Genomic DNA, 23,151 nt, shown 5'->3' on the forward strand with positions numbered 1-23,151 from the left:
AATTCACTCCTGAAGGACGAGGAGCAGAGGGGGGTCTGCAGCTCCCGCCTCCTTGCACCCAGGCTCTCGCTAGGAATTTCAGGGGTAGCCCTGATGCCAGGCTGACACTCCCCATACTGTTGTTTTTATCTTTAGTATTTTCCTCTTCTCCTTTTTTTCCTTCCCCTGCCCCCCACCCCACCCTAAGCCCTTGGCTCAGCCAGTGGCTCGTTCTAGTTGTGGGGTTTGCTGGGGGGGGGCTGTTTAATGAGGAGGGGGTGACTCGTCTTTTCCCGCAGGCTGACGGAGTGATACAGCTTGTGTCCTAGCATCTGGCTAGGAATTTTTGAACACCCTCCTTGCTGCGTCTCCGGAGGAGAGGGGCTTTTCTCCCCCAAGGAGGCGGGCAAGGCGCTAACCAGCCTCCATCCCCATTGACGAGGCGACCGCGATGGCAAGCGGGAGTGGCGCACGGATGGAACGAGGTTACGTCTTCGGATTCTGTTGCCTGGTTCTGTTGGACCCAGGGCGGGTTTGGACCAGGGCTCCCAGCACCCAGGATCCTGAGCTGGAGGGGCAGGTGGAGAGTCATGGTAACACCAGCTGGGCTCCCACCTTGGAGGACACCGTGGTGGCCCCCACTGAGGCTGTGCCAGGTGGCGACCGGTGCCGTGGTTACTACGATGTCATGGGGCAATGGGACCCTCCATTCAATTGCAACTCAGGGATCTACCGGTACTGCTGTGGGACCTGCGGTTACCGCTTCTGCTGCCAGTTCAACCATGGGCGGCTGGACCAAAGTGGATGCTCCAATTACGACACCCCCAACTGGGTCAACACAGGCCAGCCGCCGGCCCGGGTGGATGAGACCCCCGAGGATCCTACCCGAGACAAGACCAACATGATTGTATATATCATCTGTGGCGTGGTGGCCATCATGGTGCTGGTGGGCATCTTCACCAAGCTGGGCCTGGAGAAATCACGGAGCCGCCCGACGGAGATGACCATGTCCAGGTAAAAGGGACCTCATTCCTTCCCTTCCTCTCTGTCTCTGTCCCAGCTCCCTCTGTCTCCCTCCACAGCGAATAGATGATACTTCCAGACTTCCTTCTTGGCTGCCTTTTCATCTTCCCTTCCAGAGGGCAAGACCCAGTCCAACCCCAAATCCCCACAGTGACCTGCCACCCCTCAAACCCTCCTTGATTTTGGCTCTGGACCCTGAGAAGAGAATTTACAGGGGAGCCAGGTGTCTGAAACACCGAGGAGGGAGAGGAATGAGTGGAGGGGATAGAAATCGGAGCTGTCGGGTGAAGCTGAGCAACGGGAAATTTAGGCTGGAGATCAGGAACCCTCTCCTACCAGTGAGGCCTGCTGGGCTATGGAATAGTCCCCCAAAGGGGGTGGGGGGATGGAAGCCCCATCACTTGGGTCATTTAACAATGGACTGGTCAGATCCTGGGAACAGTCCTCAGGGGATGGACAAGGCGTGTTCTACTCTAACCGGTCTTCTCCAGCCCTGATTTCTGTGATTCTGAGTGTAAGGCTTTTTCCAGCTGTTTGGGGGCATTTCAGAGTTCGATTCTATACAGGACGATTACTTACAATGAATGTCTTCGCTTTCCTGCAGCATCCTGCTTTGGGAGAGAGCTCGCTGAGGAGTTTCATTAGTTTCTGTCCTGTCAAAGGGTGTGTGTGTGTGTGCATGTGTGTGCATGCGTGTGTGTGTGTGTGTTTACTATATGACCCTCACCCCTCCTTGCCAGCAGTGAGAGAGTAACAGGGATGGGGAGAGTTACAGGATCCCACCCCCCGCACCTGCTTTCTCCCTCTTTCCTTCTCTCTCACTCTCTCATCATCTCTGTATTACTGTCTGTCCCTCCCTGTGTGCCACCTGCTCTCTCTTTTCTTCTCTGGCGCGCGCTCTCTTAATATGTCAGTTCTTGACTTCAAGTAAATGTTCTTCTTGTTGTGTTCCCAAAAGCCAACTAAGGAATTGCTCAGGGCCCCAAGCAGCTTGGGGGGGGGGGACAATTCACTTTTTATTATGTGTTCTGGGGGGGGCCCCCCAAAATATTCCGCTTAGGGCCCCCAATGGGCTAGCACTGCCTCTGCATGTCCCCCTGACCCATCCCCGTTACACACACACACACACGCACACGCTTCCTTTTTGATTAGCTCTCTGCACTCAGCCTCCCTCTTGCCCTCCAGGAACATCTCGCCCCCCGCAGCACTCTGGGAAGGTTCAGTCCCAGCTCGGGGCAGAGGTATGTCACCCCCAGCCACGCCACTCTGCCCCAGCGATGGCCCCCAGAGCCCCTACGTCCTTTCAACACGTTCAGCTGTTATCAGTTTTCTGTCAGGGCGGAGGGTGGCTCAGGGGCTTGGCCATGATGAAAGGCAGCGTGTGTGTGTGTAGGCAGGTGCGGGGAGGCAGGGGAAGGCAGTGGCACCTGAGATACCAGCTCCTTAAAATGCCAGGGCCTCCCCTCCCCATTGCTTCCTTGCTGTGGCAGGACAGGAGAACATGAGACCTCGCCTGACTCATGACACTAGTGGACCTGGGGCAGGGCGGGGGTAGCCAGCGAGGTGCCACGTGCTTCGGTGGGGAGACATATTTAAGGCGAGAGTGTATCGCCCACTGACAGACTCACTGGGGCTGCCAGAGAGTTCAGCTCACATGGCCTGGGGGAACTCGCTCAGCCTTGTGCCTGCAACCAGCTGCTCCACTGATCCCTGTTGAGTGGCAGGCGGGGAGAGAGCCGCTAACAAGCTGCAGCCAGGGAGAGCGACTCCAGAGCCAAACTCCTTAGGAAAGTCCTGACTTCCGTGCACCAGGTCTCTAGGGCTGGCTGGCATGTTGTGAGGCCACAGACTAGGGCTATGCCAAGTGCCGAGCGCTGGCCACAGGGCGCCTGACACAAAGCGGGTGTATTGTGCCATTCGGAGCAGGCCCCTGACGCCGCACTCTGAACGGTCCCGCGCTGGGGTCATGGAATCGGTGCCGTCTCTCAGGGGAAGCCTGCAAATGCTGCCTTGACCACTCGCAGGCGCCGGATCCTCCACTGGCGTCAATGTACACCATCCTGAGGGGCAGGCATGCGGGCTTTAAAGGCCCCACGGCACTTTTTGCCAGAGAATGGGGGTTAAAACTAGCATCTCAGTCAAATCCACCCCAGGTAACTGCACTGCACCTCCCAAATTCCTTCTCAAATTTCAATGGAGAGGATTATCCTAATTTACCCAGCCTATGGCGTGGCTGGATCGATCTGCTGGGTGAGCATGGCCATGGCATTCCACCCCAGAGACGGCTGCATTTCCTGGCCATGTGAGTGATCCCCAAACATTCATTCTGTACAGCACTTTGCTATGAAAAGGAAATCAGTAATGTAGCCTCTTGCTATTCATATATCTCAGCTCCAGCTTTGGTCACCAGTGTGGTGAGTTTGGTTGGGGTTTCATCCTAGGTCCTAGTAGACAAAGCTGTATGTGGTGACATTGTCTCCTAGGGGCCGTCACACAGCTGACGGGGACTGTTGCTCCAAGGGCAGCACAGGGCCCCCAACTGGAATACCATGGAGTGGTGCAAGACAGAGCTGAGGCACTGCAATAAAAATGCATCCTTTATGCCAGGATGGAAGGGCATTTGCACAGCGCTTGGCGGGGGGCTGGGACTGGAGTAGCCGGGTGCCGGGGGGCAGGGCGGAGGGGCGTTGGCAGTGCTGGGGGGCTGGGACTGGAATAGCCAGGTGCTGGGGGCAGGGCGGAGGGGCGTTGGCAGTGCTGGGGGGCTGGGACTGGAGTAGCCGGGTGCTGGGGGCAGGGCGGAGGGGCCTTGGCTGTGCAGGGGGGCTGGGACTGGAGTAGCCGGGTGCTGGGGGTTAGGACGGAGGGGCCTTGGCTGTGTAGGGGGGCTAGGACTGGAGTAGCCGGATGCTGGGGGCAGGGCGGAGGGGCGTTGGCAGTGCTGGGGGGCTGGGAGTGGACTGGCCGGGTGCCGGGGGGCAGGGCGGAGGGGCGTTGGCAGTGCAGGGGGGCTGGGACTGGAGTAGCCGGGTGCTGGAGGTTAGGGCGGAGGGGCGTTGGCAGTGCTGGGGGGCTGGGACTGGAGTAGCCGGCTGCTGGGGGCAGGGCGGAGGGGCCTTGGCAGTGCTGGGGGGCTGGGACTGGAGTAGCCGGGTGCCGGGGGGCAGGACGGAGGGGCGTTGGCAGTGCTGGGGGGCTGGGACTGGAGTAGCCGGGTGCTGGGGGTTAGGACGGAGGGGCCTTGGCTGTGCAGGGGGGCTAGGACTGGAGTAGCCGGATGCTGGGGGCAGGGCGGAGGGGCGTTGGCAGTGCTGGGGGGCTGGGACTGGAGTAGCCGGATGCTGGGGGCAGGACGGAGGGGCGTTGGCAGTGCTGGGGGGCTGGGAGTGGACTAGCCAGGTGCCGGGGGGCAGGGCGGAGGGGTGTTGGCAGTGCTGGGGGGCTGGGACTGGAGTAGCCGGGTGCCGGGGGGCAGGGCGGAGGGGCATTGGCAGTGCTGGGGGGCTGGGACTGGAGTAGCCGGGTACTGGGGGCAGGGCGGAGGGGCCTTGGCTGTGCAGGGGGGCTAGGACTGGAGTAGCCAGATGCTGGGGGGCAGGGCGGAGGGGTGTTGGCAGTGCTGGGGGGCTGGGATTGGAGTAGCCGGGTGCCGGGGGTTAGGACGGAGGGGCCTTGGCTGTGCAGGGGGGCTGGGAGTGGAGTAGCCGGCTGCCAGGGGTCAGGACGGAGGGGCGTTGGCAGTGCTGGGGGGCTGGGAGTGGACTAGCCGGGTGCCGGGGGGCAGGGCGGAGGGGCGTTGGCAGTGCTGGGGGGCTGGGAGTGGAGTAGCCGGGTGCTGCGGGTCAGGACGGGGGGCGTTGGCAGTGCTGGGGGGCTGGGACTGGAGTAGCCAGATGCTGGGGGGCAGGGCGGAGGGGCGTTGGCAGTGCTGGGGGGGCTGGGACTGGAGTAGCTGGATGCTGGGGGCAGGGCGGAGGGGCGTTGGCAGTGCTGGGGGGCTGGGACTGGAGTAGCCGGGTGCCGGGGGGCAGGGCGGAGGGGCGTTGGCAGTGCTGGGGGGCTGGGACTGGAATAGCCAGGTGCTGGGGGCAGGGCGGAGGGGCGTTGGCAGTGCTGGGGGGCTGGGACTGGAGTAGCCGGGTGCTGGGAGCAGGGCGGAGGGGCCTTGGCTGTGCAGGGGGGCTGGGACTGGAGTAGCCGGGTGCTGGGGGTTAGGACGGAGGGGCCTTGGCTGTGCAGGGGGGCTAGGACTGGAGTAGCCGGATGCTGGGGGCAGGGCGGAGGGGCGTTGGCAGTGCTGGGGGGCTGGGAGTGGACTGGCCGGGTGCCGGGGGGCAGGGCGGAGGGGCGTTGGCAGTGCAGGGGGGCTGGGACTGGAGTAGCCGGGTGCTGGAGGTTAGGGCGGAGGGGCGTTGGCAGTGCTGGGGGGCTGGGACTGGAGTAGCCGGCTGCTGGGGGCAGGGCGGAGGGGCATTGGCTGTGCAGGGGGGCTAGGACTGGAGTAGCCGGCTGCCAGGGGTCAGGACGGAGGGGCGTTGGCAGTGCTGGGGGGCTGGGACTGGAGTAGCCGGGTGCCGGGGGGCAGGGCGGAGGGGTGTTGGCAGTGCTGGGGGGCTGGGACTGGAGTAGCCGGGTGCCGGGGGGCAGGACGGAGGGGCCTTGGCTGTGCAGGGGGGCTGGGACTGGAGTAGTCAGGTGCTGGGGGTTAGGACGGAGGGGCCTTGGCTGTGCAGGGGGGCTAGGACTGGAGTAGCCGGATGCTGGGGGCAGGGCGGAGGGGCGTTGGCAGTGCTGGGGGGCTGGGACTGGAGTAGCCGGATGCTGGGGGCAGGACGGAGGGGCGTTGGCAGTGCTGGGGGGCTGGGAGTGGACTAGCCAGGTGCCGGGGGGCAGGGCGGAGGGGTGTTGGCAGTGCTGGGGGGCTGGGACTGGAGTAGCCGGGTGCCGGGGGGCAGGGCGGAGGGGCATTGGCAGTGCTGGGGGGCTGGGACTGGAGTAGCCGGGTACTGGGGGCAGGGCGGAGCGGCCTTGGCTGTGCAGGGGGGCTAGGACTGGAGTAGCCGGATGCTGGGGGCGGGGCGGAGGGGCGTTGGCAGTGCTGGGGGGCTGGGACTGGAGTAGCCAGATGCTGGGGGGCAGGGTGGAGGGGCGTTGGCAGTGCTGGGGGGCTGGGATTGGAGTAGCCGGGTGCCGGGGGTTAGGACGGAGGGGCCTTGGCTGTGCAGGGGGGCTGGGAGTGGAGTAGCCGGCTGCCAGGGGTCAGGACGGAGGGGCCTTGGCAGTGCTGGGGGGCTGGGAGTGGACTAGCCGGGTGCCGGGGGGCAGGGCGGAGGGGCGTTGGCAGTGCTGGGGGGCTGGGAGTGGAGTAGCCGGGTGCTGCGGGTCAGGACGGGGGGCATTGGCTGTGCAGGGGGGCTAGGACTGGAGTAGCCGGATGCTGGGGGCAGGGCGGAGGGGCGTTGGCAGTGCTGGGGGGCTGGGACTGGAGTAGCCAGATGCTGGGGGGCAGGGCGGAGGGGCGTTGGCAGTGCTGGGGGGCTGGGACTGGAGTAGCCGGGTGCCGGGGGGCAGGGCGGAGGGGCATTGGCAGTGCTGGGGGGCTGGGACTGGAGTAGCCGGGTGCTGGGGGCAGGGCGGAGGGGCCTTGGCTGTGCAGGGGGGCTGGGACTGGAGTAGCCGGGTGCTGGGGGTTAGGACGGAGGGGCCTTGGCTGTGCAGGGGGGCTAGGACTGGAGTAGCCGGATGCTGGGGGCAGGGCGGGGGGGCGTTGGCAGTGCTGGGGGGCTGGGACTGGAGTAGCCGGATGCTGGGGGCAGGGCGGAGGGGCATTGGCAGTGCTGGGGGGCTGGGACTGGAGTAGCCAGATGCTGGGGGGCAGGGCGGAGGGGCGTTGGCAGTGCTGGGGGGCTGGGACTGGAGTAGCCGGGTGCTGGGGGCAGGGCGGAGGGGCCTTGGCTGTGCAGGGGGGCTGGGACTGGAGTAGCCGGGTGCTGGGGGTTAGGACGGAGGGGCCTTGGCTGTGCAGGGGGGCTAGGACTGGAGTAGCCGGATGCTGGGGGCAGGGCGGGGGGGCGTTGGCAGTGCTGGGGGGCTGGGACTGGAGTAGCCGGATGCTGGGGGCAGGGCGGAGGGGCATTGGCAGTGCTGGGGGGCTGGGACTGGAGTAGCCAGATGCTGGGGGGCAGGGCGGAGGGGCGTTGGCAGTGCTGGGGGGCTGGGACTGGAGTAGCCGGGTGCTGGGGGTTAGGACGGAGGGGCCTTGGCTGTGCAGGGGGGCTGGGACTGGAGTAGCCAGATGCTGGGGGGCAGGGCGGAGGGGCGTTGGCAGTGCTGGGGGGCTGGGACTGGAGTAGCCGGGTGCTGGGGGCAGGGCGGAGGGGCGTTGGCAGTGCTGGGGGGCTGGGACTGGAGTAGCCGGGTGCTGGGGGGCAGGGCGGAGGGGCGTTGGCAGTGCTGGGGGGCTGGGACTGGAGTAGCCGGGTGCTGGGGGTTAGGACGGAGGGGCCTTGGCTGTGCAGGGGGGCTGGGAGTGGAGTAGCCGGGTGCCGGGGGGCAGGGCAGAGGGGCCTTTGCTGTGCAGGGGGGCTGGGACTGGAGTAGCCGGGTGCTGGAGGTTAGGGCGGAGGGGTCTTGTCTGTGCAGGGGGGCTGGGACTGGAGTAGCCGGCTGCCAGGGGTCAGGACGGAGGGGCGTTGGCAGTGCTGGGGGGCTGGGAGTGGACTAGCCGGGTGCCGGGGGGCAGGGCGGAGGGGCGTTGGCAGTGCTGGGGGGCTGGGACTGGATTAGCTGGATGCTGGGGCCAGGGCGGAGGGGCATTGGCAGCGCTGGGGGGGCTGGGACTGGCGTAGTTAGATGCTGGGGGCAGGGCGGAGGGGCGTTGGCAGCGCTGGGGGGCTGGGAGTGGAGTAGCCAGGTACTGGGGGTTAGGAGGGGGGGCGTTGGCAGTGCTGGCGGGCTGGGAGTGGAGTAGCCGGGTGCTGGGGGTCAGGACAGGGGGGCCTTAGCAGCACTGGCGGGGCGGGGAGTGGAGGGGCGTTGGCAGTGCTGGGGGTCAGGACGGGGGGTGTTGGCAGTGCTGAGGGGCTGGGAGTGGACTAGCCGGGTGCTGGGGGTCCGGAGGGGGGGCGTTGGCAGTGCTGGCAGGCTGGGAGTGGAGTAGCCAGGTGCTGGGGGTCAGGACAGGGGGGCCTTAGCAGCACTGGCGGGGCGGGGAGTGGAGGGGCGTTGGCAGTGCTGGGGGTCAGGATGGAGGGGCGTTGCCAGTGCTGGCGGGGCGGGGAGGAAGGGCAGCAGCAGCAGCACAATTGACACAGATTTGTTAGTTTTACTTTTTTGCAGTTTCTCTCTTCAGGCTGTTTTCTTTTTTTTTAGCGAGTTTTACGCTCCGCACTGTGAGGTGCTAATAAGAGCCAGTGTTGCCAGGCAGGGCGCAAGGTTCCCATGCAGAGCTCTGCCAATGCATCTCAGTGCTGCCCCCGAGCTGCCCCTCCTAAGCCAGCCATGGCTCTACGTGTAGCCCTGCCAGTGCCCGTCACTCCTCATCTCCAGCACCTCCTGTTAGCCCAGCATTCCCCTACCCTGTTCGACGGCAACCACAACTCTGCCAGGGCATCTCCCTCCTGATAGCAGCACCACTGCCGGTGGAACGCGAGATCCCTTGTTCCCAGAACACAGCAGTTGTGCAGAAGTAAGGAAGTTGTATGATCTAAAACAAAGGGGGAGCGGTCGATAGGGACAAGAGGGATGGGGAAAGGCATAGACAGAAGGGAGGGGGAGAGGGCAGGGGACAAAGAGGGCGGAGCATAGACATGAATCCATCAAGCACCTGGGTGAGTTTCTAATCGGTGAGGTGCATGTTTTAGTTTGCAGATTGTCGGCCAGGGGGTTAGATCTGGTGACGACTCCATTATATGGGGCTGTGTTAGGGGGTCTAGTAAAAAGGCAGCGCCTGAGGAAATGACTGCCCAGGACAGATAATGATCAAAATATCTACATCCCCTGAAATGTCTGGGGCCTTAGCACTCACCCCTCCTTGCTTTGTTATACAATTTTGTAGCAGCTAAATGCCCTGCGTTCAGTCTCCAAACAGGTAGCAACCTCTGCTCCCCCATAGCTGACAGCCACTGAGTCAGCACTGAGAGAAGCCCCACCTCCCGCCAGTCATTGACATGAAAGCTCCGCCCCCCCAAGGGCTGACTCAGCCGAGCAGCTGGGTGTGACAGGTGTAGAGGAGAAGGCTGGGGTGGGTGGCAGGGTGATTACAGAATCCCTTGAAAGGCAGCTGCCGCTCAGGGCTGGGAGGGGGGAAGAGGAATGAGAGCGCTGAGGAGGCGATGACAGGAACAGATGAAGGCAAGATTCAGCCCCATGCTCCGAGGGGACTCACTCATCCAGGAGAGTAGCAAACAGCGGTGCAATGCACAGTGATCGCTAGTAGCCAGCTGCCTGCTGAGCTGGGGGCTGCCTGACTTTGGCAGAGGGCTAAGGAGGAAGCCAAGTGTCCATCTGGGAGCAGGCAGTACTAGGAGGCCCAACATTTTGGTGAATCCAGGTTCAATTAAGTCTCAGTCCATCTATGAGATGAAGCCTAGTCCTCTCTGTCTCTGTGTCTGCCCCATGCCTTCCACCTCCTCCCTGTTCCTCGTTTGCCTGGCAGGTCTACCGAATCGATACAAACTCCCCCAGCCTCCCTCCGCTCCAACTCCTCTGCCACTAGCCTGCTCCTGGGAAGGAGCTCTCTGCATTCCTGGGTTGTGCACGCATCCGAGAGTGCGTGTGCGTGTATGTGCCCGCTCGTTTTCCTGGCTGGGACAACTGGAGGAAGAATGCTACATCCCCAGGGATGCTGCAATGACTCCTGTCATAACACATCTCTCTCAGCTCCGGTGGGGCGTACCGAGAAGGCCTGTTGCCTTTTCTGCGATGGGAGGGTTTGGTGGGGCTGGGGTGGGGTATGAAGAATGTGCGTGTGAGCAAGGGGGATGTTCTAACCCTGCCCTCTCCAAGGGCAACCAATGAGAAAAGAGGGGAGGGAAAGTACTGTCTGGTGGCCATTAGCTATAGTTCCTCTCTGGCCAGCAAGGTGAGCTGTGCCTACCTACACGCTTGAACTAGGACTCAATCGGTGCCCTACCAACTTCATCAGCGAGATCCCCAGGAGCTGTCCGCTGCCAGATCCAGCTGCTGGAATCTCAGCAACGTGTGCTTTTCTCTCGCCTGGCCCTGGCCAAGCCTGGGGCTGTGTTTAGTCATATGATGTCAGGGAGGGGGGTAATTTCCCATTTCATGTGTGTGGGTAACAGAAAGAGAGAAACTTTCCATGAAACTGGTAGCGCTTAGCAGTGATACACAGATACACCAGTACCCTAAAAGCTTAGCCCACTGTTGGGAATCACATCTTCCTAGTCCAATAATGAGAACCATCAGATCTTTCTTCAGGACACGTGTGGTTGGGTTCCATTTATTCTCCTGCATTTCTTGCCATCAGGGGTTAACGTGTGAGCTGTCCTCTTGGCAGATTGTGTTAACCAGAGGAAACCTGTTTTTTACTTGTAGCCTGGATTCTGTGGTACCAGAGCTGAGTGTTTGGTTTTTTTCCCTTCGCTAGTACAAGTCATAGCGGTCCCTGTTTAACCAAGCTGGTAATGTATTCTGCTCCCCCTCAGGGTCTAGTTCCCCATAAACATACGTTCCAATCACATGGGATGGTACTTTGAAATATGTGGGTCATCACTGAACAGATCTCTTCCCCAGAAGCTGCGTATTTTTGGACACGAGCATATGGAGTGGGAAAAGGCAGGTTTTTCTTGCATGCCTTTGCACTTCTTCCATGTGACATAAGTAGGACCCCACACCAGCCCATCCTCCGTATGGAGTATGATAGCTAATCGCTGGCCACCTACCAGAGCACTTAATGGCTGTTGCTGTGCTGAGCACCATGGTCTTTCTGAACTTCACAGCAAAAGCAGGTGTAGAACTCGCATCCTCTGGCTTCTACCATGTGAGCTAAAAGAATCTCTCTGTTAGCAGCATAGGCTCTATGACACACACTTGAGGAGTTCTGATGCCCTCCAGCAGAGGGCAGTAGCACGGGTACGCTCTAGCCAGTTTATTATGAAATATGTTGTCTATGGTCCTGATAGTTTCCTTTGACACAAAATGTCCTGGAAAGGGGAGAGCTGCATTTATACTGTGCTAATAGCAGGGAGTAGATGTTAGGCGCCGGCGTTCTCCCCTGAAATGCACTGGAGACTTATGTGCAGAGGCAGGAGTGGGGCATGCCTCACAACATATGCAAGCACACAGAAGCAGTAATGCAATCGTGACAAATCCAGACGGCCTGGTGATGCAGGCCAGCAACCCCAGCAGCAAGAGGTGGCAAAGCTGGTAACCTGTCCCCGGACAGATGGCCTCTAACAAGACCACACCAGAGGGAGAAGATAACAGCGGATGCATAAGCTGCCTGGGCCAGGAGAGAATGCATGAAGTGTTTGTGCAGAGGTAGCACAGGGTCTGCGCTGGTTTCAGAAATCCCTTCATGTAGAGGGAGCAATGGCCTCAAATTGGTCAAAATGTGTCAGAGTCCTGACTCTGGTACAATGGGGTCTGCGCTGCACGAGGAAAGCAGACGACAGCCCATGGGTCTGAAGAGATCATAGAATCCTAGAATATGGGTTGGAAGGGACCTCAGGAGGTCATCTAGTCCAGATTCTAGAAGACACAGCGTCACTGACTGCGACAACGATCACATGGCTCATGCTTGGCAGAGGTTGTGGGTAGCCTCTTCTGGAGAGGCTGTTGGCCACAACCACTGTAAAAACAGGCTATACACTCAGCATATCTGTGCACCGCGTTATCTCCTGGCCCCCTCACCACAGCCCCTGCAGGCTATTGGTGGAAGCTCCCCATGGCTCCCTCTTTAACCCCCTCTTTAACTGGTTTTGTTTTACACTGGTGTTGCTTCAGTGGAGTGCCATGTGATTGACACTCAGGTGAGAGGAGAATCAGGCTCCTGGGTGAAGAGCTGCAGCAGAAGTCTTTAAATCCCACATGTTGAAGAGCAGGCAGGCGACCTGATGGCCTTGTCTCAATTTGCATGCAGCAGGCCCAGGTTATAGTGGGCTGGGTCCATGCTCGTGCTCGCCACAAACACACAGGGTGACAGAATATCACTGCCTTCTTTATGTAGCTGGTGCAAAGGGTGGCTGGTAGCACCTTGTACCCTTTACGGTATGTACTGGTTGTGTACCATGACAGTCAGTCAGGCTCACTTCATATTGATGCAATGGTTCCTGGAGCACTTCCAGGGTGGTCTCTGTCACAATAGCAGAAAATTCCACCCGTCAGTAAGTGAATTATGGCCTAGTCCTGCTGTCATAAGCTTCTAGAAGCTTTTTTGATCAACTGATGTTATAAAAGTCAGCCCTGCTCAGCGCTCTGTGGGACTGCTTTACGTCTGTCTGGGGCGGGTGTTTCTTTGGGGTGGATTCAACTGTGATTGCACTTGTGGCTGAAAGCATGGTCGGGGGGGACAAAGCCCCAGGAGGCAGAACCAAACTGCAGCAAGATCTGGGGAGATTGGCGCAGGGCAGGGGAGGTTGCAAGCTACGAGGAAAGGACCGGTCCTAGGATATGTAAAGTCCTAGATCTGTGGGGGAGAGAACAAACTGACAGAGAAGTACAGAGCGGGGGGAGATGTATTATTTCCTTATTTGCATTATGATAGTGCCCAGGGACCCCAGTCAGGATCAGGATGTGCTTGGTGCTGTACAGAAACAGAGGGACCGATTGTGCTGCCTTTATTTGCACTTGTACCTTCCTGCACCGTGATGGTCCCCTGAAGCCAATGGAGCAAGGTACTCTCTGGTGTGAGGAAGGGCATTACACCTGCCCCAGAAGTAAATACAGCCCTTGCCCCTAACAGCTTCCAATCGACATCCCCAAGCCTGCCACCTTGCCTCATGTGGGCTAAGACCCTGTTCTGCTAGGAGCACTATTAGCAGCAGTGGTGCTACTCGCTGAGAGTAAGGACAGCAGCATCGTAGCCTCCCGCAAGCGCAGAAACCTAAGCAGCAGCTGCCCCATCACATTAAAGGCAGTTCCTTTTAATCTTACCTCCTTAAATCTGTCCTAATGTAACCAAGCAGTAGAAGAGAAGGGTGGAAGCTGCAGGGAAGGGGGCCTGAATGGCTATTGGGGGATATGCATGACGAGATTGGAATGGTCACACCACAGACTAAAGTACTGTATTAGAAGCTCCTGTCCCTTTTGCATGCACCAGGCTGATGCTACTGTGAACTCCACTGACCTCAATGAAGGAGTTTACTCCTGGGGGAATTCTGTGCCACTGCACATGTGCAGAATTTATGTCCCCTGCAGATTTCTTTGCTTCCCTACAGAAAAATGACTTTCTGACAAGGAAGCAAAGGGAAGCCACAAGAGCTGTCATGCGACCCTCCCCAACAGTATGTTTTGGAGGCCCAGGGGAGCTAGAAGAGAGGTAAATCACTGTGAGTCGGGGGCAGGACTGGGGAAGACCCAGCTGGTGGCTCCTACCCTGCGCCGGGCTCATCTGCTAGTCCCAGCTGGGCTGAGGAGGATGGGACTTCCTCTTCCTTGCACAGCATTCTGGGGCCAGGTCAGACCCACCCCCAGATTTCTCCCCCAGCTGAAGGAAACTCTGCAAACTCCCCCCATACCCACACCCATTGCTCCTCAGCTGCAGAGGTAGGGATCCCTGTACAGGGAGCTGCTCCCCCATCCACCCAACCCCTGTGCATCCAGACCTCCTCATACCCAGACCTTCCTGCCGAGCCTCACCCCCCCTGCACTCAGAACCCCCGCCCATGAGCCACACTCCCTCTGCACCTGGACCACCCCGATGAGCCACCCACATCCAGATCCCCACCCTAATGAGCCCCAACCAGCTGCACCTGGACCCTCTGCTGAGCTCTATCTCCCCCACACCCAGAACCCCTTTGCTGAGCCCCAACCATCTTCACCTGGACCCCCCTGCAGTCCCATTACTGTTGCACCCAGAACCCCCCAACAAGCCCCTATGCATCCAGATCCCCCCCACGCAGGATCCCCCACTGAGCCACCTGCACCCAGATTGCCCCACACAGAACCCTCTCAACCCACACCTGGATCCCCCCATACTTAGCCCCTCCACACTTGGATCCTGCCTAGCTGAGCCTGCCTGCCCACAACTGGTGCATCTCGCACAGAGGGGCAGGGCCCTGGGGTGTTTCTGGGGCAGGCCTGGTCCTTGCGCTATGTCAGGGTTGGGTGCAGCCTCACTGCTGAGTCCGTGTCCTGGGGGGGGGGGAGAACGAGGGCAGGGGAGGTGAGGTGGAGCTGCACAGTGATCTCCCACCTCTGTGCACCAAGTGGCCTGTGCTCCCCAATGCCATGCTGGAGCCTCCACATTTATTTGACTATTTTAAAATGTAGTTCGCAGAATTTTTAATTTTTTGGCACAGAATGCCCTCAGGAGTAGGAGTTGTTCCTCACTGGCCCTGGTGTGAGAGTAGGATCGGGCCCTTTCTCTTTATCTCTCTCCATCTCCCGCTTCTATCTGTCAGTCTCTCTCCATAAGTGTGGGATGGGCACGCCAAATACTGCCCCTCTGCTCTTTTCCAAAGGCCAAACTGCTATTTCCAGGTGTGAATTTAGCCCCTGGCATTTGCAGAGATAACAGACCCAGGACATTGGGGAGCTGGGCGAAGAGGGTAGAATTCTGCTTATTTGTTTGATTTGCAGAGCAAGGTCCTGGTGGGGAGGGACAAAAATGAGCTTTTTAATCCTTTCTAGCTAAGTTGAACCCTCACCTGAATGAGTCAGTAAAGGAGTCAGGACTCTGACAGGTTTTGACGCTGAGGCCATGGCAACTTGCTCCCTCTGGATTGAGGGATCTCTGAAACCTGCCCAGAGAGCGAGGAGCCCCTACAGCCAGTGAAAAGAACAGAGCAGAGGTGCTCTGGGGCTAGTGCATTCTGGTGTAACTGAAAGTCTTAGCAGGAATCCTAGTCCCGTTGTTTCACAGCGGTTGCTGATCCATTGCCCCCATATGGGACAGCTTGAGAATGCTAGACAAGGTTATGGCTCTTTGACATCCGTCATGTCTCCTTAGATCTGCCCTAATAGCATATTTCCTATCGAGCAGCAGTACTGTTGCCTCAGGGAAGGGACCTGTCTGATTGGTAGGGAGACGGTCACGTGAATTGGGAGGCAGTGGATATGCGACTCAGGAGACCTGGGCCTGGCTCAGCCACTGATCAGCGATTTGGCCTGCGGCAAATCTGCTTCCCTTGCCAGTCCTTTGATTAGAAACTCTTTGGAGCAGGGATTGTCTCAGAGGGTACCTCTGCTCTGCGGGCTGGAGGTGTCTTTCCAGTCCGGTTAGTCACACGTGCACTAGCTTTGATCAAACTAGTACGCTAAACATAGAAGTGTGGCCACGGGCGGCAGGACAGCGCAGCTGCCTTAGGAAGTACCTAGGGTCCCGGGTGGGACTACTCAGGGCAGACAGCCTGTACCGCTGCAGCTATATTTCTATTTTTAGCTTGCTAGCTCAATTGGACCTAGTGTGCTGTGTCTACACCAGGGGTGGGCAAACTACGGCCCGCGGGCCACATCCGGCCCACCAGCCAATTTAATCCAGGCCTCAAGCTCCCACTGGGGAGCAGGGTCACCAGCTGCTCCAAGCGCCCGTGCTGCAGCTCCACGCAGCTCCTGGAAGCAACGGCATGTCCCCACTCTGGCTCCTACGTTTAGGGGCAGCTAGGGGGCTCCGCGCACTGCCCCCACCCCAAGCACCACCCCAGAGCTCCCATTGGTCAGGAACTGCAGCAAATGGGAGCTGCAGGGGAAGTGTCTGTGGACAGGGCAGAGCGGGAGCTGCCTGAGGTAAGCACTGCCTAGAGCCTGCACCCCTGAGCCCTCCCGCGCCCCAACCCTCTGCCCCAGCCCTGATCCCCCTCCCATCCTCCAAACCCCTCGGTCCCAGCTCGGAGCACCCTCCTGCACCCCAAACCCCTCATCCCCAGCCCCACCCCAGAGCCTGCACCCCCAGCCGGAGCCCTCACACACACACCCCGCACTCCAACCCCCGGCCCCAGCCCGGAGCCTCCTCCCACACCCTGAACTCCTCGTTTCTGGCCCCACACCAGAGCCCGCACCCCCAGCCAGAGCTCTCACCCCCTCCTGGACTCCAACCCCAATTTCTTGAGCATTCATGGCCCACCATACAATTTCCATACCCAGATGTGGCCCTCCATACCCAAAAAGTTTGCCCACACCTGGTCTACACAATGGGGCCCTGATCTTGGGCAGGGCCTCTTGTGTTCATTTAGATAGAATAAATGGGCCAAAGGTTTTAACATAACATAGTTCCTGTCTAACATTAAAGAGTGTTAAACAAGGTTCATGGTTTGGTGTGCACAGACATCCGCTTGCTTAGTACTATGGAAAACACATTAATGAAAATCTTAACTTTTTATTAAAGGGACAAAACCAGTGAAAGCATCCGAGATGTAAAGCATTAAGTGAGGCTTTCATTTTAACAGCATCCCTTGTTCCCTTTCTCTTCAGCTGGACAGAGTTTTTAGAAGGAACCCCTCCTTGTTTGACAGTCTCTGAGGTGGCGTCAAAGATGATAAGTATCAGGGGGTAGCCGTGTTAGTCTGTATCTACAAAAACAACAAGGAGTCTGGTGGCACCTTAAAGACTAACAGATTTATTTGGGCATAAGCTTTCGTGAGTAAAAACCTCACTTCTTCGGATGCATAGAGTGAAAGTTACAGATGCAGGCATTATATGTGTAGTTGCTGGTAGTTGCTACACACCACACCACAGAAACACCAACCCAGGAACCTATCCCTGTAGCAAACCTCGTTGCCTACTCTGTCCCCATATCTACTCTGGCAACAGCATCAGAGGACCCAACCACATCAGCCACACCATCAGGGGCTCATTCACCTGCACATCCTCTAATGTCATATATGCCATCATGTGCCAGCAATGCCCCTCTGCCATGTACATTGGCCAAACGGGACAGTCCCTCCACAAAAGAATAGATGGACACAAATCGGACATCAGGAATGGTAACATACATAAGCCAGTAAGTGAACACTTCAATCTCCCTGGTCATTCTATTACAGATTTAAAAGTCACTATCATTGAACAAAAAAACTTCAGAAACAGACTTCAAAGAGAAACAGCAGAACTAAAATTCATTTGCAAATTCAACACCATTAATCTGGGCTTGAATAGGGACTGGGAGTGGCTGGCTCACTACAGAAGCAGCTTTTCCTCTCCTGGAATTGACACCTCCTCATCTATTATTGGGAGTGGACTACATCCACCCTGATTGAATTGGCCCTGTCAACACTGGTTCTCCACTTGTGAAGTAACTCCCTGCTCTCCATGTGTCAGTATATAATGCCTGCATCTGTAACTTTCACTCTATGCATCCGAAGAAGTGAGGTTTTTACTCACGAAAGCTTATGCCCAAATAAATCTGTTAGTCTTTAAGGTGCCACCAGACTCCTTGTTGTTTTTTCAAAGATGATAATAACTGTCCTTTTTGGGGAAAAGAGAAGTTAGTTGAGATGGGCTGGACCTGTCGTCGTTGCTATTGTTCGATTCCTTTTTATTCAGGTGGCATTTGGGATTCAGCTGGAGCCAGTAGAGATGGCGATTGTCATCTGGGTCCCCCTCTCTGGCCTGCTGTGGTCAGGATATCTTTCAGGATTAGGACGAAGAAGATCAAGGGTCGCACAAGATGATGGCGGTGGCAGCCCTCATGGGGAAGCTCACTCCAATAGCCTCCGTCTGTTTTGTTTTTCTATATTTCCCCACACTAAATCTCTTTCTTTAAGGACCCAAAAAGGGAGTGATGGGTGGAATAGCCCATCGCCCTCTTACTTTGGTCACCAGTTCGGCTGAATGTTTTACTCACCAGTTTTGGTTAATTGATTTCTGGACCCACACTTTCTTGTTTGCCAAGCATGATCTACTTGAATTATATCAGTAGGCCTTTTTGGTTGGACTAATTCCATAGCATATCGTGTCTGCGTACACCAGTCATTCTGTCTGTGTTTCATACCTTTTCCCCCATCAGCATGTGCTGGGACAGGTTATTGTGACATCTTAGGAACTTTCACACACTTTTTACAGTTGAGCTTACAATTAGGGTAAATTTGCAGGCCCAATTATCACAATAGGCCTCTATTTGCTACCAGAATACAAATAATAGTCTAGCAGCAACAACACATTCATAACGCTCCAATGTCATGATCCTGACATACCCCACCCCCTATTTCAGTCCAAGGGCCAAACCCCCTCCACCTCTCACTGCTTTGCCAGGTCTCCTCAATCCTTACCATCAGCACCCCCTGCTATTTCAGGCCCAGTCTAGCGAATGCACCTTGATCTTGACCTACAACCTCTCCTGCCACTCCTGTAGTGGGCCTCTCTTCAGTGATTGATTGCCATTCTTGATGAATTATGTGGTCCATATGTGGTGGTGATGATGGCTGCTTTATTCTTTGTATTGGGGCAGTGCCTAGGCGTCCCAGTTATGGACCACAACCCCAGTGTGCCAGGCGCTGTACAAACAGAGCAAGACAGTCCTTGCCCCAAAGAGCTTACAATCTAAGTAATGCTAACACAGTTCCACTGGAGACTAAACTGAGACTCCCAAGCTTATCTCACGTGTTGCTTTAGCTAATGATTTGAACTTCAGTGTGGGAGGCCAGTGCAGTAACCCAACTCGGCCCTGAGGTAGGTACCATGCAGCACCCCGCCTGAACCACCACATTTCTACTCACTCAGTGATTCACTGGTTTCCTACCGGGCGGTGCTCCGGGTCTTCGGCAGCACTTTGGCGGCGGGTTCTTCACTCACTCCGGGTCTTCGGCGGCACTGAAGGTCCCCGCCAAAATGCCGCCGAAGACCCGGAGCGAGTGAAGGACCCGCCGCCAAAGTGCCACCGAAGACCCGGAGCACCAGCCGGTGAGTACAAGCGCCGCAGTGGGTGGCGCCTTTTTTTATGTCCGCCCCCCCGTTCGCTCCACCTGGCTACGCCATTGCGCTCCTCCTTCCCAGTCACCAGCCTGCGACCTTCAACTTCCCTCTGAGTGCAGAGGTGAAGAATTCATCCTGGCTTTGGGCAATATCACCCGTGACTGTCACTAATTTGCCACTCCACTTCTTGGATGGCCACATTATCTCCTTCGCCCTGCTCTGCGTCCTCTGCAGGGCCGGCTCTAGGCACCAGCACAACAAGCTGGTGCTTGGGGCGGCACATTTTTAGGGGCGGCATAGCCGGCGCCAGAATGCCACCCCTAAAAATGTGCCCCAGCCACCCTAGCTCACCTCCGCTGCTGCTGCCACGGCGCGCGAAACAACTGATTCGCGCGCCGCTACTCGCCCTCCCTCCCAGGCTCTCAAACCTGGGAGGGAGGGGGAGCAGCGGCGCACGAATCAGCTGTTTCATGCGCCGCGGCGGCTCAGGGTCTCCCCCTCCCTCCCAGGCTCTCAAACCTGGGAGGGAGGGGGAGATCCCGAGCGGCCGTTTCGCGCGCCGCTGCTCCCCCTCCCTCCCAGACTTGGGTGCCTGGGAGGGAGGGGGAGAAGTGGCGCCTGCGCCGCGGCCACTCGGAGTCTCCCCCTCCCTCCCAGGTTCTCAAACCTGGGAGGGAGGGGGAGACTCCGAGTGGCCGCGGCGCGGCGCCGCTTCTTCCCCTCCCTCCCTCCTAGGCTTGAGAGCCTGGGGGGAGGAGGCAGGGCTGGGGATTTGGGGAAGGGGCGGAGTTGAGGCGGGGCCGGGGGTGGGGTAATTAAATAAGGGGGGGGCAGCCAAAATTGTTTTTGCTTTGGGTGGCAAAAATCCTAGAGCCGGCCCTGGTCCTCTGGCTGATGGGTTGGAAAAGAATTGCCAATGGTTCCCTCCAGAGATGGGCCTCAACTGCAGTCGGGGTTGGATCCAAAGCATCCAAAAGCTAGGGGGGAGGGATAGCTCAGTGGTTTGAGCAGTGGCCTGCTAAACCCAGCGTTGTGAGTTCAATCCTTGAGGGCAGCCACTTGGGGATCTGGGGCAAAATCAGTACTTGGTCCTGCTAGTGAAGGCAGGGGGCTGGACTCAATGACCTTTCAAGGTCCCTTCCAGTTCTAGGAGATGGGACCTGGGAGCTTGGTTTGGATCATGAGGCTCTGGCTCCCTAGTTTGATATCTCCAAATTTACTAACACTGGGCAGTGTATGTGTGTTGTCAGAGGGCTGTTTCTGAGTGATAGGCTGTGACACTTTTGTTACTGTAGGGTTTTTCTGAGCACTGGTTTGTGCACATGGGTTTCTGATTTCTGGCTTGCTAACAACCATGGGTTGTTATTGGAGGGATTCTCATGAATGTTTGCATACGCTCATTGGCTCGTTGTTTGGTCTGTTCACAATGGCCTCGTGTAGGGGTTTTTGCTAGTGTAAGACATGCCCACTCAGTGGTGGTTAGGCCACATAAAGGTTGATAGCCCATCCCGTAGCAAGCTTAACAGCCCTGCATCGTAACTCAAGCAGTAGATGCTTGTGCATTAAGCTCCAGAGGTTCCAAACTCAAGCCCTGCTGCTAATGACCCCCTCAGTGTTACACTAGCAGTGCACGGCACACATAGATTTGTTGTGGGGTTGCTCTAGTGCAGTGCTTCCCAACCTTTCCAGACTACTGTGCCCCTTTCAGGAGTCTGATTTGTCTTGCACAGCCCCAAGTTCCACCTCACTTAAAAATGACTTGCTTACAAAATCAGATATAAGAACTCAGCCACACTGTTACTGACAATTGCTGACTTTCTCATTTTTACCATATAATTATAAAATAAATCAACTGGAATATAAATCTTGTACTTACATTTCAGTGCATAGGCTATAGAGCAGTATAAACAAGTCATTATCTGTATGAAATTTTATTTTTACTGACTTCACTAGTGCTTTTTATGTAGCCTATTGTAAAACTAGGCAAATATCTAGATGAGTTGAGGTACCCCCAGGAAGACCTGTGCATATCCCCAGGATACATGTGCCCCTGATTGAGAACCATTGCTCTAGACAGTGACTGTGGAGGTTGGTGAAATCTAATATTTGTGTCTACTTTAACGAGCTTGTGACACCGTCCCTATTTAAGAGTTCATTTGGATATTGTAGCAGTTCCTGGTATATTCTTTGTGTTGGTTGGGAGTGGGGGAGGTTTGCTTGAGGCTGTGAGCTTCGTTTGTTGTTGTAGGGTTGCTTATGCACATAGAGCTTTGCAAACTTTCATTGTGTTTATAGGGTTGCTGCTTACTGTTGGTCTTCGCACTCTGTTTTTATTATAGCATAGATTCTTATTGACAGCTGTCTACCCTGTTTTGATATTGTAAGGTTGCTTTGGATTGCTGGTATTGATGTTCTTTTTATTTCAAGGGGGAAATTCACGTATAAAGACTTACCAGACTTCACAAAGAGGCCCAAGAAAATGTAGGTCAAATAACATTGAACTTGCTGATGCAACAGGCCCGTTTGAGTGCTGATAAAGGAAGAACAAGCCAGTTGCCTCAGGTAGTATGGTCTTCAGGGACAGAGATGTCCTTCCACTGCCAGAGACAAAAGATAAAAGTCTAGCCCACCAGTTTCCAGCCTGCTGAAACTGACTCATAGCTATGGCTGTAAAAAGGTGAAAAATTAGTATTTTCAGTGGGGGGACACAGAGTGGGGAAGAATGTGAATCAATTCCTATAAAAGAAAACCCAGGTCAAATCCTCACCCCAAAATACAAATCAAACCAAAACTCTGTGGTGCCTTCAACATCCCTCTTGGGGTTTGGGGGGGTGGGGGGGGAGGGGAAGAGGGCTAAAGCTACTTCCCTTTGGGATTGCCTCAGCACCTGAGCTGTACTAATGTGTCCTGTCCTAGTTCTTTGAGGATCTGGATGGGGTGGAAGTAATTATTGTTGATGATCTGCTGATTTAGAACAAAAACAGTCCTGCAGCATGCTAGAGATCAAACAGGAACAAATGCCAGGTCAGGCTGAGTGAGGGCAGTTATGTAGGACATGGACTCAGTGACAGAGACTGGACCCAAGAAAAGTGGATTCAATTGTGCAAATGGAAAGACCCAAAATCAAGGAGCACTTATGGAGATTCGTGGACGTATTAGTCAGCCTAAGCAAATTATCCCTCATTTGTCACAGGCAGAATGCTCTTGGAGACTAATACAGAATGATACAGCAATGGCTGGCAAAAGAAAAATGTTGGGGAATTAAACAAAGGTTGCCATCGAAAGACCAGAACTGAAATATTCTGAGATTAACAAAAAGCCCAAGATCTCTGTTGGTGCGAATTCTCAGAGAATGATGCAAGATGATCACCCAATGGCATGTGCTTTCTAAGCACTGTCTCCAGTGGCTACTATTAGAGTTAGCTTATGATGTTCACCAATCGCTGACAGGGGCCGGAGTGAAACATAAAGGTCCTGGGAACAGCCCTTCCATATTCCAGACTGGGATCTGAAACAACCGACAAAGGGACTAGCCTCAGAGAATCCATCTCTGGTTTTACATTCAGCACTGTGAATGCTAGTCCAGGACTTTAGAAGTTTGGTGAAAGCTGTGAGATTTCCCTTGCAGTGCGGGGGAAAACTAGTGTAAAGTTCATGGTTATGTACTTCAGTACTGAGTCTGAGTTCTTTGTCCAGATGCCAAGACACAATTAAATGTGATACAGGAATGGAATAGGGGTAGGCAACCTATGGCACGGGTGCCAAAGGCAGCACGCAAGCTGATTTTCAGTGGCACTCACACTGCCTGGGTCCTGGCCACCGGTCCGGGGGGCTCTGCATTTTAATTTCATTTTAAATGAAGCTTCTTAAACGTTTTAAAAACCTTATTTACTTTACATACAACAATAGTTTAGTTATATATTACAGGCTTATAGAAAGAGACCTTCTAAAAACGTTAAAATGTATGATTGGCACGCGAAACCTTAAATCAGAGTGAATAAATGAAGACTCGGCACAGCACTTCTGAAAGGTTGCCGACCCCTGGTATAGAAGCTGTGACAAAGTAGGCTATGTCTGTATCAAATTGCAAACTCCATTTTGGATGGTAACCTCCATTTTGGA

The 23,151-nt window shown here is 56.3% G+C and overlaps 1 protein-coding gene across 1 annotated transcript in view; it reads left to right on the forward strand.

Moving 5' to 3' along the window:
- The first annotated feature begins 307 nt into the window (after nt 1–307).
- SHISA8 (shisa family member 8) overlaps nt 308–23,151 on the forward strand; it is a 35,135-nt gene continuing 12,291 nt past the window's right edge. The window contains exon 1 of the mRNA XM_054016223.1: nt 308–993. Coding sequence (XP_053872198.1) covers nt 431–993 — 563 coding nt within the window. The 5' untranslated portion in view covers nt 308–430. The remainder of the gene's footprint in view (nt 994–23,151) is intronic.

This window comes from Malaclemys terrapin, chromosome 1 (genome assembly GCF_027887155.1).
Source record: "Malaclemys terrapin pileata isolate rMalTer1 chromosome 1, rMalTer1.hap1, whole genome shotgun sequence".
NCBI classification, from domain to species: domain Eukaryota; kingdom Metazoa; phylum Chordata; order Testudines; family Emydidae; genus Malaclemys; species Malaclemys terrapin.